This window comes from Urocampus carinirostris, chromosome 7 (assembly GCF_059441175.1).
Source record: "Urocampus carinirostris isolate Australia breed hairy pipefish chromosome 7, RoL_Ucar_1.0, whole genome shotgun sequence".
Classification (NCBI taxonomy): domain Eukaryota; kingdom Metazoa; phylum Chordata; class Actinopteri; order Syngnathiformes; family Syngnathidae; genus Urocampus; species Urocampus carinirostris.
Window position 1 is genome coordinate 17,482,292 of NC_142355.1, and position 13,893 is coordinate 17,496,184.

Consider the following 13,893-nt stretch of genomic DNA (forward strand, 5'->3'; position numbering starts at 1 on the left):
CCACGGGGGGCATCTTGTATTACTCACGGAGCCTAGCGACGGTCACATCACTGGCCTTGATCTTTTTTCAGCAGCCAATAAGGACTGTGATAATTTTGAGTTACAAATGTTGCCTTCTGCAAGTGTTATTGAGAGGAGTATTGGAAGTCATAGGCTTTTTTTTTGTTTGTTTTTTAAACTAGGGCTGCAGTTTAAAAAAAGATTTATCAAACAATTTATCAATGCTCCTTCACATAATTCAATATAAATAAATTAATCTATGGATGTATTATTATTACATGTATTTTTAAAGGTTTTAGAAAAAAAAATTATAAAAATTATACATATATATATATATATATATGTGTGTGTGCAACAGTATAGTGATCAGACATTTTGCTTTCAAAGTAAAAGCTTAAGAGTTCACCTTGGATCTAAGGCATTGTTTCTCCACGGGTGGGTGGTGACCCGTATTCAGTGTCTCGTGGGACTTTGCCTTGGCAAAAAAAAAATGCTACGTAAAGAAAAAAATACCTTAGGGTTAATACCATATCTTCACAGTAAACAGATCTCCCAATAATTCCTCCGATCTCAGGTTAGTATTACAGCTAATGTGGAAATACAGACAGCTTAATTTTCTTCAAAACAGTTTTTCTGTATTTACCAACTGAGAAGCTAATTGGGAAAAAAAAGTTGATTGTGCGAACTTGAAAAATGTTGAATTGCACCTTTTTGATGAATTTGTTTTTAGTTTGTGGATAAAATTTGCCACGGAAGAAATTGATTGTTTGGGGTCAGTGGGTGAGATTTATCTGCTAAAGGTATATAATATTCTTTATTTTGAAATATATATATATATATATATATATATATATATATATATATATGTACATATATTGAGTTTGCTACTCATAAGTTATTAGTTTGGATCTTATTAGACAACGCATCTTTTACTGAGCCATATATTATTATTATTATCATCATTATTTTTATCATATTTATGTTTTATTATTATAGTTATCTTGCATTTTCTTGAATTAGATTGAATACATTCGCAAAGTGTAGTTAAATTAGTCATTTAAAAAAAGTTAAAAGTTAAATATAGTCAAGATCAACGCGCAAGAAATCTATGAATAGGCAAAAGTCAAAGCTTCCCAGAATATCAGCCTGATATTCATAATTACTCCGTGTAAGTCTATTACACAATTAACATGTTAATGACCCGATACTACTTCAACCCAACTTGGGTGTGAGAGAGTTTATCAAAAAAGAAGAGAGTCCTCAGAGAGCGTAAATGTCAAATGTTACAAAATATCGGTAAGGGGAAATTTGAGATGTGGTGCAGGGAAGAGACCACTGTACATCTAGAAGCGCACGGAAATGTGAATAGCAGTTGTGTGGTAATGTGTACCACAAAGGAATCCCTTCAGTCTATTCCAGCGTCGCATCTACAACCTGTGTCATGTATTCAGGCATTTACGAGTCCACCTTATTAATATAAGTGACGACAGAAATGCTAAGAGCAGGCGTTTTAGTTGCAGAAGGGGAAAAGTGTCTCCCTGAGGGAGTTCGCAGAATATATTCAAGTCTTCCTAGTAGTTGCATTTATTTTATTATACAAGGGACAATATTTTGTGCCTCTTAGTAGTACAAAAATGTTCATTCAATAAAAAACACATTTATTTTAAAACTAGTCAAGTCAAGTCATATAGGCAAAAATACATAAACTGTCATCCATCCATCTATTATCTGCACCGCTTATCCTCAGTAGGGTCACGGGGGTGCTGGAGCCCATCCCAGCTGTCTTTGGGCAGTGGGCAGGGGACACCCTGAACTGGTTGCCAGCCAGTCGCAGGGCACACAGAGACAGACAACTCACTCACTCATTCACACCTAGGGACAAATTGGACCGACCAATTAACTTGACATGCATGTCTTTGAAATGTGGAAGGAAACCGTAGAGCCCAGAGGAACCCTACGCAAGCATGGAGAGAACATGCAACCACCGCACAGGAAGGCTGGTAGCTAGATTTGATCCCATGACCTCAGAACTGTGCTGCGGATGTGCTAACCACTCACCCGCCGTGCCGGCCATGAACTATCATATCAATGATCATTTTTATTAGAAAAAAAAAATCATAGGTCGAGAAATTTGGATTTATTTTATATCCTAAAAGCCTTAACTAGAAGTCGCCGCCATGTTTGCATCTTGCTACTATGCTGTGCTCTTGGCACTGGTTTTCATTAGCATTAGACAATACAGTGCCTTTTGTTCTAATATTACACACTAAGGCTTTAAATATGTACATTGCTTGTATACAAATATTCACTGATTACAAAAAGTGGCTAACTTTCAACAACACAAGACATTGTCAACTAATATTTTGGATATACATGCAATTAATAAGGAACAAAATGTAGGTGTAGCTTAATTTTTATTTATTATTTTTTATTGATATATTGTTCTGATCAGTTTTATTGATTAACAAGTGGGCACAGCATTTCTTGGAGAAGGGCGACTGTTGTCTTAAAACTGATGAAACAAAAACAAAAAAAAAAACACATTCAATAGGTTTCAATTTTAGGTCTTGCATAGAAACGTCTTGGGGAGCCCCGCAATTGCCGTCCGGCATGTGTACGCGTGTACATGTATTGTGGTATAGTTCACAAAGCGGAAAATTTATGGCAAAATTAGACAAACAAAAGAGTACATGTTTCATTGTCATCAACTCAGACCTCACAAACTCACAAACACATGTGCACACACAACGGATATAATAATAACAAAGAAAAAAATATAGGCCTCACTCACCAATCATGTGATTTGCAACATGGATCTGGATCTCTCGCTCCGTCTCGAACGTCATTTGGCACTTTATACACTGGTAGGTCTTTTTCTGTTGAGGAAAAATATAATGGGTAAATACTTTACAATTCGGTCGCTGATAGAATTAGATTTGAATGGGTTGGTAAGCAGCAAAAAAAACAACTAAAAAGAGAAAACTGTATGCATGTGTGTGCATTTTATCTCCATCCATCCATCCATTATCTGCACCGTTTATCCTCAGTAGGGTCACGGGGGTGCTGGAGCCCATCCCAGCTATCTTCGGGCAGTGGACACCCTGAACTGGTTGCCAGCCAGTCGCAGGGCACACAGAGACAGACAACCCACTCGCTCATTCACACCTAGGGACTATTTGGACTGGACAATTAACCAGACATGCATGTTTGTGGGGTGTGGAAGGAAACCGGAGTGCCCGGAGATAACCCACGCAAGCACGGGGATAATGTGCAAACTTCACACAGGAATGTTCGATCTCAAGACCTCAGAACTGTACCGCACACGCGCTAACCACTGCGCCGCCGTGCTGCTTTTTATATATATATATATATATATATATATATATATATATATATATATATATATATACGTGTGTGTGTGTGTGTGTGTCTATCGCAGGGGTCGGCCATTTTGAAAAAGGAAAAAAATAACTAAAAATACTAAATATTTTGTTAGTGGATATCAAATGACAGCAAATGGACAGAAATGACTAGATTTACCTTATTAATGCTTTAATAAGGCAAATCTAGCCATTTAAACTATCAAAATTGTTACAATAAAATGTAGTATGAAAACACACTATCCCACATACTATTTTGTTTTTGTAGCGTATTTAACTGTCCTTTTCCACCTGAATTTTATCATGTCGAGAGACAGTCATTTTACTACTTATATAAACAGAGCCTTGATTGGCCCTGTATGTGAGGCCTGAAATATTATTTCTTCACTTTTTCTACAAACATAATCTGAACCTGACTAATGTGTACTGTGGCGGAAAAACAGTTGTAAACAGATTTTCAACAAGTTGTCGATTGTCATATAGACACTTATGATGTTGAGAAATGAAAGCTATTACAGACTAAATCAATTCATATTAAACCTACCGAATCCTGAAGCTCAATAAAGACACTAAAGTGTTGGACAAAAAACACTGGAATAAAGCAGAGGACCTGTTTACTCATTCATTGCAAGCTGAAATCACTCATGCACAAACACAAATACACAAAAGGCCCCCAGTACAATTTGCCGTTTGCACTTTGATAGACGTGCGGGTGCACGTCAACACACACCCACACCTCGTCTAGTCCTCTCTGTGCTGTCAAGCTCCGCTGAAATAAAGGTGGAGGAAAGCTAGAGGGTCCCTGAAAACTGCCTCCCACGCATACACAGGAAAAAATAAAAAAAAACACACACACTCAAACATAGACATGCAGTAAGTCCCGAGGAACCTGACTGTCATTATCAAGTACAGCGCACAGCTCCCATCATGCAACAGCACAGCACAGCCGCAAGACCCAGTGGGCAAGCCCCTCAATTTATCCAAGCAAGGGGCAGAATTTCAAGTTTTCGAGTTCACTGCAATACTTCAGTTCTGGGAACGGCACCTGAACCCGAAACTTGTTTTGTGGATTTAAGAAAAAAAAAATAATAATAAGTTGTATTTGGTTATGACCATATTATACGTTGTGGACAAAATTCATCATAGAAATAGTCGAAATGCATTTTCATCATTGATTCTTTTAGCCGAACTTGACTTTCCAACAGAGTGAGGCATCTTACATGATTATAATTTCTGCTGGGAATCGGTCGTGTGCAATTGTGTCTCTCTTTTGAGCAGCAATATAGACATACATAAATGGCGGCATCTACATCAAGTAGGCGAACCAAAACCTCGAAGGTTTGGGAGCATTCAGCCCGAATACGGTCAATAAGAAGACGACATTTTGCAAAGCAGACCTTGTGTGTAATGGCGGTAGATCGGTGATGCACTAACACTTATGGAGCCCTTCGGACAATTAAACAAAAAGGGTCATTGTACATTTTATATGTATGTGTATCATAAAAACAAACTTCAGTTGTTAGACGTTAAAAAAAACACACATCGTTTGTTCAAACTGTTTGAGATGAAACTTAAGGATCATTAGGTTCTTTTGTTACAGACTTTGCAGTTGACCACTGAATGTACCTCAAAAATGCACATATATGTGGCATTTAATTGTCTAACACTGCTAATGGGCCTGTTCTTGGTTTACAGGGATCAAAACATATGAACTCGTACTTGGGTTGTGATGTGGCTGCAGTTGGTGGAATGGAGTGCGAGGTATTACACAAAGTGAATCAAGGAAGCAAGGTTTTGGGTGCTCTGACAAGAGTGATGAGCATGGATGTTAAGAGGGGACTGTTTGAGAGTGTGATTGTGCCGACTGTGTTGTATGGTGCAGAGACTTGGAGCCTGAACGCAGATTTGAGAAGGAAATTAAATGTTTTTGAGATGAAGTGTTTGAGGAGTATGTTAGGAGTGACAAGATTGGATAGATTGAGAAATGAAATTGTGAGAGACAGAACTGGAGTAGTAGTGGAACTGAAAAAGCGTCTGGATAAGAGAATACTCGGTTGGTTTGGACACATGAAGAGGATGGATGAAGAGCAAGGAGGAATGGAAGGAGACCAAGAGGCGATTGACGTGGATGGATGGTGTTATGAGTGCACTGCAGGAAAGAGGTCTAAATCTGGTGGAAGCTAGAGCTCTTGTTGGTGTTGTAAAAGGATAGTGGGATGTTTAGACGCGTTCTTAGGGATGGGCAGGGCACCCGTCTGATGTGGCAGGGGTAAACCAGTGAAAGCTGTTGGGCCCTGCTGTTGAACAGAAGGGTGTGTTGTGTCATTCCGGCCCTAGGTGACATGGCCGCTTTCTTGTGTCACGTTTCATCTGGAGGGACGAAAGCATCACCAAATTAGGTGCCGAGGTGCTTAACTTGTTTGGGTGTTTGGGCATTTGGGTTGGCAATGGTCCAAGAATGTTTGTGTGTGTTTTTTGCTACTTTTCCCCTTTTTTTATTTTCTTTAGTTTTTGTATGTGTTTGTCTTGCTGTTCGTCACCCCTCTTAAGGGATATGACCAGGGTAGATAGTTAGATATTCATTTGCATGTTCTTAAAAATGGACAGAGGTTTACTCATGTATTTATGTCCCTACTGACCGAACAGAATGCCTAATTGATTTTAGATTCAGATTTAATTCTTGTACGAATCCGGATTATGTCCAATAATAGATGTATTTTTCATAGATTGCACTTTCCTTGTGTTTTTCTATCATTTGCAGCATAATTAAATCAACTCCATGCCCAATTTAAGAAAAAATAATAACCTTATTATTTGATTAGTCCTTTCAATAGTCTGTGACGAGTCGACTTAAAATTGTCGCTAGTTGCAGCCCTAGTTGTAAGGCATCATTAGAACAATGTATCACCTTGGGTGCGGGTGAAGCCTCTGCCTTTTTCCCCGCTGAGCTGGTCTCTGGGCTGACCTCTGGATGGTCGGTCTGGACGTGACTTTCCAAGTCCTCCACACTTTCAAATTTCACGCCACACTCGGGACACCTGAGCCCAGAAGCGGCCTTTTCTGCCAGCGTGTCCCCTGGTGTGTGAGCCCCTCTTTGGTTGGGGCTCTGGCCGTTTGTGCCCCTGATGGAATTAAAGATCATGTCATGTTTATTTAAAGTGGAATTGAAATATTATCTTACCTCTAATGATGTCCAAGTACTATAGTGAATCAAACGATTGGAGACCGGCATTAGAAAGTGACTATTGGAGCATTTGACTGGAACTATGATTCTTGTTCAATTCAAATACAAGACCCAAGATTAGCAAAGTTCTGGTTTTGAAACAGGTGAAACTTTTGCTTGTTCTATAAACCCACCGACTAATAATAATTGAACTGATTACATTGATAGATAGATAGATAGATACTTTATTCATCCCCGAAGGGAAATTCACTTTTCCAGCAGCATCCCTGAGCTGAGAACAATCGAAAAATTGTTGCAGTATATCATCATTATTCACCACTCTCTTCATCCTTCTTCTCTAGTGAATAATGATAATCATCTGACATGATTTAACTTTAACATGGACATATGCTGCTGTTAAAAAATGTAGGTCTTTTTGACAATGACTATAAATATTCAAATTATGATTAATGTTAAAGGTACGATACTCCAAGTCACAAAAAATGAAACAAACCATTGATATTTATTGCAGTTTTAGTACAGAACGTCATTATGCAATATGTGTTCTATTTTTCCAATATTTTTTGTACTTTTATATTTGTGTTTTAGCTAAATGTTCAGGTAAAACTAAAATAAAACATTGTAATCCAGAGCAAAATAATTTGAAATTAATACAATACCGTCAAACAAAAACATTTTATATAGAAAGATGATAATTATGGTATTTGTTAAATTCTCCCAAAGCTTTTGAACTGGGGTGTTTGCAGTACATATAACTACAGAAACATTACCTAAGAGTGCATGAAATTATTGATACATTCAAATCAGACGTGATAGTAGCCCATTAATAACAAAAACTGCATTCAGGTTATAAGACACAGTTGTTGAAGTTTGGTTTAAAAAGTTAGGAGCAACAAAATATGAACAATGAATAAAATAGAGTGATCCGTCATTTACCGTGGACGTTACGTTACAAAATGAACCCGTGATAAATAAAATCTGTGAAGTAAAAACCTTAATTTTTTACAATTATTATACAATTATATTATACACTGAAACCAAAGGACAAACACATTTGTTTAAATAATAAAAGTACTTTGTAAATGTTCTTTCATTATGTTTTTTTTTTACAATTGTACCGTCAAATAAAAATAAGGGGGAGACTGGTAAGCCAATCATAATGCAGAACACAATGCATGGTGAAAAGTGAACCGCATTACAGCGAAGGATTAGTGTATAGAGAAGAAAGGTATGTGACAAAAAAGCATCAACACTCAGTATTGGTATTGTTGAGTACTGAAGAATAAAGTAGCCAAACTGCAATGATCTAAAAAAATGTTGTTTTTACTAAGGAATCCCAAGAACAAATGTAAAGCTAATTGTGTCGCATTTGGGAAATTCCAATCGTGTTTTAGTGCAACAGACACTATTAACGATAACATCACTGTTGCTTGTGCTTACCTGCTCATGCAGCTGGCACAAAGTCCATAAGGCAATCCATTGACATCCAGCTTGACCAGCTCTCCTTTGTTTTTGAACTCCTTTAGGCAAAATGCACACTTAAACAGCTTGTGATTCTGCAGCTGCCCGTTAGGTGAGGAAGAGGCCGAGCCATTGCCGGTTCCGTTGCCTCCTAGACCGGAAGCCGTGGAGAGCTTCTGCATGTGGAAAGTGCCGTGGATCTTCAGCTCCAAAGTGGAGGTGACTGTCTGCATGCAGACGACGCAACGGAATCCCGTGAGAGAGTTTCGGAGGTCAGGGTGCATCTGGCAATGCTCAATGAACTCCTCCTCGCTGTGCAGGGGCATTTTGCAAATTCGACAGGTTCCGGTGTCCAGACTTTTACTGTGCGTCACCTGCAAAAGGTGGACAGAGAAGATAGTCAATAGCTTTTTAAAATACACCACAGAAAATTGAATTCAGAGTCTATTTAAATAAGACAGAAACTGAAATGGACTGACTGGGAGCTAAAAAAAATGCTCTGACTATTGTTTTAGTCTTCTGTAACCTTTGGCTGGTGATATGTTTAAAATGCTACCCTTAACTCACACTATTTTTTACTAACTTTACTGATAAAATAAGGAAACAATCTAACATAAATTAAGCAAATTCATAGGATATAACTTGAGGCAGGGGTCTCCAACGTAGGGCACCAGGTACCCCCTAAGAAACCTGAGTAGCCCGCCAGTGATGGGTTATTGTGATTTTCTCGTAACATTCATTTCTAACTTAACATGATCTTTTAGTGGTTGACCCAATTTCTAATTCTATCAACATTGGAACAACAAAGTATTAACAAAATGCATTATTTTAGAAATGCATATCAAAATAATGGAGCTTTGTGGCAAAAAGTAACAAAAACAAGTCCTCAGCTTTATGCTAACAACAATTCATATTAACTAACATCAGATGCACACCTTCACCTTTTGAGTTTTCCTTTCAAAACATTGAAATATATCTAGGAAGTAATCAGATGGGTGTTCTATTAACGCACAAGGCCATTCTCCTAATACATGTGCAAAATTTTGTTGGTAATCTCAGGAAAGGAAGGTAGTGGCTGACCTCAGAAAAACATACCTTGTGTTCTGTGAGGGTCAACAGTGAGGGGAACCGTTCGCCGCATATCGGACACATGTAGTGTTTGGCGGGTCCGCGGTGCGTCTGCGCGTGTTCCCGAAGCCCTGTCTCCGAGAAGAATGTCCTGGAACAGATGTTGCACTTGTGGTTTCCTTTGATGAAGTCGGCCTTCTTTTTTCGTGAACCTGGTAAACGTTCACAATTGACATGACAAAAATAGTTGTAAAAATTACTAAATACACCAAATACATGTACGTGGTTTCAGTTTAAAGGTATTCCCAAACAGATGTTTTCCAAATAGGCACTGAAAGTGTTGTGTTCCTTAGTTTATCCATGGCTGGCTTTGTGTTTATCGCTATTGCCGCTTTTCATAGTAAGTTCCTGGTTAGCCTGGCTTTTCAACGCGTGTTTTTTGAGCGTTTATTCTGGTGTTAGAGCCGGTTTTGCCGTGCTCCTTGGTTTGTTTATTCCTGGCTAGCTTTATCGCCATTGCCGTTGACACTCCCGCTCCGCTTGTTGGTACCGTTATCCTGGCTTCTCACTGTGTTTTTTGGGAAGGTCGGCCAGCCTCCCGTTTTTTATGCCCAGGCGCCTTGGATTGAACGTTTCAGATAAGGAGCCTGCATCCACATGCAACACAATGCCTAAAGGTTCTACACAAAAACTAGCGTTTTTTTTGCCAAAAACATCTTCAACAAATTAACACGAAAAGGAACATGGTGACTGGCTTCCTCGGGTGCTGCTGTTCCTCTGATGACTTCACTGCTCAGGATGACAAGGGCAAAACATTCCATCTTCAAAATGCATCACCTTAGAAAATAATTTTAACATACTGGTAAAATTAATGTAGATTTTATGCAAAAATAATGTCCTTTTTCTCACATTTTGCATGTTTACGAATTTGGGATTACTTTTAATAAGTTTACAGAAAACATTTACCTGCATCGTCCTCTCCTGGTCGGATGTTATGGTCACGTAGCCGGTGGTTTTGAAGAAGGGTTTCCATGGTGTAGGCGGCTCCGCAAATATCACAAGCATACATGGGCTCGGAATTGTCCAGCTCCTCCTCCCCCCCGCTGGTTTCATGGCTGTTGGCAGTCTCACCCCCTGCACCGGTGTTCTTCAAAAGCATGTTTTGGAGGTCGGCTTGCTCCGCCTGAGCCACTGAGGTTCTTTCCGAGGCGCTTCCTCCTCCCCTCTTGACCGGCTGGGTCAGCCCGTTGGGTGTGCCGTTCTGGCTACTGCTGCTACCCGTTCCTCCTCCATTACCGGTAATGTTGCCCCCTTCGAAGATGCCGTGCTTCTCCCTGAGGTGTCTTTCCAACACTGGGATGGCGTGGAAGGATTTGCCGCAGAAGGTACAGGTGAACTTCTTGCTGTGGGTGGTGATATGACATTGGAGCTCCACCTCAGTTCCGAACGTCTCTCCACAGAAGATACACTTCCTGGGCTTGAGACCTTTGATATGCAAAAATGGTCTGCATGAAGTGCATTCACTGTTGCAATTGATAAAAAAAATCTTTAGACTTAATCTATTGTATTTCTTGTTGATTAAAATATTGAATTGCGATGCTTTTGTGTGTTTGACGGAAACTATGCTAAGGAATGAAGTTTTGAAAAACTAGATTTTCAGAAAAAATATTCACAGGCTTTTCAAGGGTTGACGGTTTTTCGAGAGGGGGTTATGTTCTTGTGGTATCGGTTCCTCGGATCAGATTGATATCATGTCAATTTAAAAAATGTTTTGATACATTAAAATGCCCAAACCCTCAACACTCTCAAAGATTGTAGAAAATAAATGACTTATATTAAAAATGTTAAGTTTTTCATTTCCTAATCGTAAACATCTGTGTAAGGGTTTTCAAAACCATCATGAGTATTGCTGGACTAATATTATTACCACTTCCTAATCCATATTTTGATTATGATTCAATTTTTGTCACATTTTGTTGTATACTGATTTTGCATTGATATATTGTAATTATTTATGCTTCCATTTTTTCCTTTTCCAACTATAACCAATAAACAAGGCTCAAGATGACTATAACAATTTTGGTACTTTGAGCAGTGTGAAAATCATGTCTATTGACCGAAAAGTACAGTGAATGTGAATTGTTCTCATAGCACATTGGAATGGTACCTGCTCCAAGCCCTCCAGGGAGTCCTGACCTCTGGCCCACATGGCTATGTTTAACGTGGAGCTGAAGTTCTGTCTCTTTCCGGAAGTCCCAAGCACATGCCGTGCAGCGAAAAAGCTTCTTTTCATTGCTGTGCTTCACTGCTAAATGAACCTGAGTAACAAAAGAAATTGGTATTTTAAACTTCTCTTTATCCAGGCCTGTCTCATGTTAGCATAAACTTAATCTCCTTTACCTGTATAGAGACCTTGGAATCAAAGACCTCCTGGCAGAGTGTACAATGGTAAAGGACAAAGGTATGCATGTCCAGCAGGTGCTTCTGCAGGTCATCCACCGAGGAGAACTGCTTGTCGCAGCTCTCGCACATGTACTGAGTGGACGTGGTCATGTAGTGCACAGTCAGGTGTTGCAGTAATGCCTCCTGGGATTCAAAGTCCTCTTTATTACACTGAGGGCAGGACTGCCGCCTCAACAGCATCTCTAAATGGGATTTGAGGTGGGCCTGGAAGCCCTCGAAGCTGGTGAATCGCATGTCACATTGGTTGCACGGGTAGTCCCCGTTGCTCCCTATGGAAGGTGTGGAGTCTCCTCCCATCCTGTGGCGTTTCGGAGAGGAGATCTCCACATCGGAGGAGGCGGGGCTTAGGTCAGCCACTTTTGCCTGTCTCTTGTTGTTAGCTAATGGAATGTTCTTGTGGTTCTCCTTGATGTGCTTGGTGAGCTTCAAGAGTGAACCAAAGATAGGAGAATTGGTGCAATACGGGCAAGAGTACACCTGTGATGAGAAAATAGGTACTTAATGTGCTTAAGAATTAAATGCACAAAAAGTATTTGAAAATAATACTTTTAGCCCCAATAATTTTAATAACTTGAGTAAAGGATTGACAAAAATCAATTAGGATGTTTTATAAAAAATATCTCAATATTCCCAAATAACCTCAATTTGTTCAAACAACGCCCCAAAAATTGAGTCGTATTGAAATAACGTCGTATTGTAAATTTTATGTATTTTGAAATTGTTCCAAACTGTCAAGAAAAAAAACACAAGAACTATTTTATATCAGTAATACGTATTTAATTACCAACATTTCTGGACTGGCAAGTGCGCCTGATAGTCCATATGTATATTATGTTTTATATATATATATATATATATATATATATATATATATATATATATATATATATGTATATACACATAAATATATCTATACACATACATTTTTTAAAATCTTTTTTTTAAATGATCCACCTGAACATTTGGCCAATTTGTTAAAAATAAATATGTATAAAAGGGGATTATGTTGTTCAAAACAATCTAAAAGACTGTATTCCTGTTTAGAAAGATTATGTTTCATAAAACAACCTAGACCTAGATTCGATTAAATCAATTTCACTGCTGTACAAAAAAAAAAAAAATTGGGATTTTTCTCCTGGTTTTACCTCCATGAACGATTGTGATGCGGACTGTAGCACAGGAGATTCCAATTTGGCCAAGCCTCCCCCAGATGCTGCCCCTCCTGCCACTGCCGAGGTGCAGTGAGTTTGTTGTATGTGTTCCGTCAACGAAGACTCTGTCAGAAATCCCATGGAGCACTGGTTGCAAAAGAAGGCATGGTTCCCCTCTACAACGTGGTAACACAACATTACTGTTACTTGGATGTGTTGTGTTATACAAACATATCCTGAACCAAACATTTACAGGGAAGAAGCATAAACATATGTTAGTAATACTCCATGTATCCCATCCCTCTACTGTATGATAAGGATTGGCAACGCAAAAGTTTTGTTAAGATAAATGGAATCTATTTCGATAAGATGCTGGATGGATGTAAAAGGAAATTAATTTAGATGAGGAAAAGTAATATTTATTGACTATATAATTTGCAATTTTCTCCCAAACATATGTAGTACCTCTGTTAGGCCCTTTAGTAAGTAAACAATCAATTCTTAAAGGCATTTCCAAATATTTTTTTTAATCCTCGAGGCAATCCTCCTTTAAATGCGCTGAACAAAACAACAACTTTGAAAGGCCTGTCCATACTCGCGTGCACTTCACAAATTTTCTCCAATTTCTCACAACATGTTCGCCTTTTGGCCAGCAAAAAAGAGTAGTACTGAATCCACCTGCAATACAACACTGAAGCATTCTCTTAAAAAAATATCTAAACTTCGCTTAAAAACGTGTAACCTCTTCGACTAACATGTAAAACAATATCCATCCATCCATTATCTGCACCATTTATCCTCAATAGGGCCATAGGGGTGCAGGAGCCCATCCGAGATATCTTTAGGCAGTGGGCAGGGGACACCCTGAACTGGTTGCCAGCCAGACGCAGGGCACACAGAGACAGACAACTCACTCACTCATTCAGACCTAAGGACAATTTGGACCAGCCAATTAAACTGACATGCATGTTTTGGAATGTGGGAGGAAACCGGAGTGCCCGGAAGAAACCAGCGCAACCACATGGAGAACATGTAAACTTCGCACAGGAATGCTGGTAGTCGGATTTGAACGCATGACCTCACAACTGTGCCGTGGACGCATTTACCACCGAGCTGCTGTGAAGCCCATGTAAAAGCAATGTGATGAATTAAATTGTCTTTGATATCAACATTGCGAAACATTGTA

General features: G+C 39.0%; 1 protein-coding gene across 2 annotated transcripts in view; it reads right to left on the minus strand.

Annotated features, from left to right (window-relative positions):
* The window catches only part of znf423 (zinc finger protein 423), a 202,600-nt gene that overhangs the window by 99,883 nt on the left and 88,824 nt on the right, over positions 1 to 13,893 (minus strand). For both annotated transcript variants that reach the window (XM_088339933.1, XM_088339932.1), the window contains exons 11-18: positions 12,702 to 12,883; positions 11,494 to 12,033; positions 11,261 to 11,411; positions 10,060 to 10,578; positions 9,121 to 9,305; positions 8,005 to 8,399; positions 6,289 to 6,502; positions 2,792 to 2,876 (exon numbers count right to left, since the gene is read on the minus strand). In XM_088339933.1, coding sequence (XP_088196059.1) covers positions 2,792 to 2,876; positions 6,289 to 6,502; positions 8,005 to 8,399; positions 9,121 to 9,305; positions 10,060 to 10,578; positions 11,261 to 11,411; positions 11,494 to 12,033; positions 12,702 to 12,883 — 2,271 coding nt within the window. The remainder of the gene's footprint in view (positions 1 to 2,791; positions 2,877 to 6,288; positions 6,503 to 8,004; positions 8,400 to 9,120; positions 9,306 to 10,059; positions 10,579 to 11,260; positions 11,412 to 11,493; positions 12,034 to 12,701; positions 12,884 to 13,893) is intronic.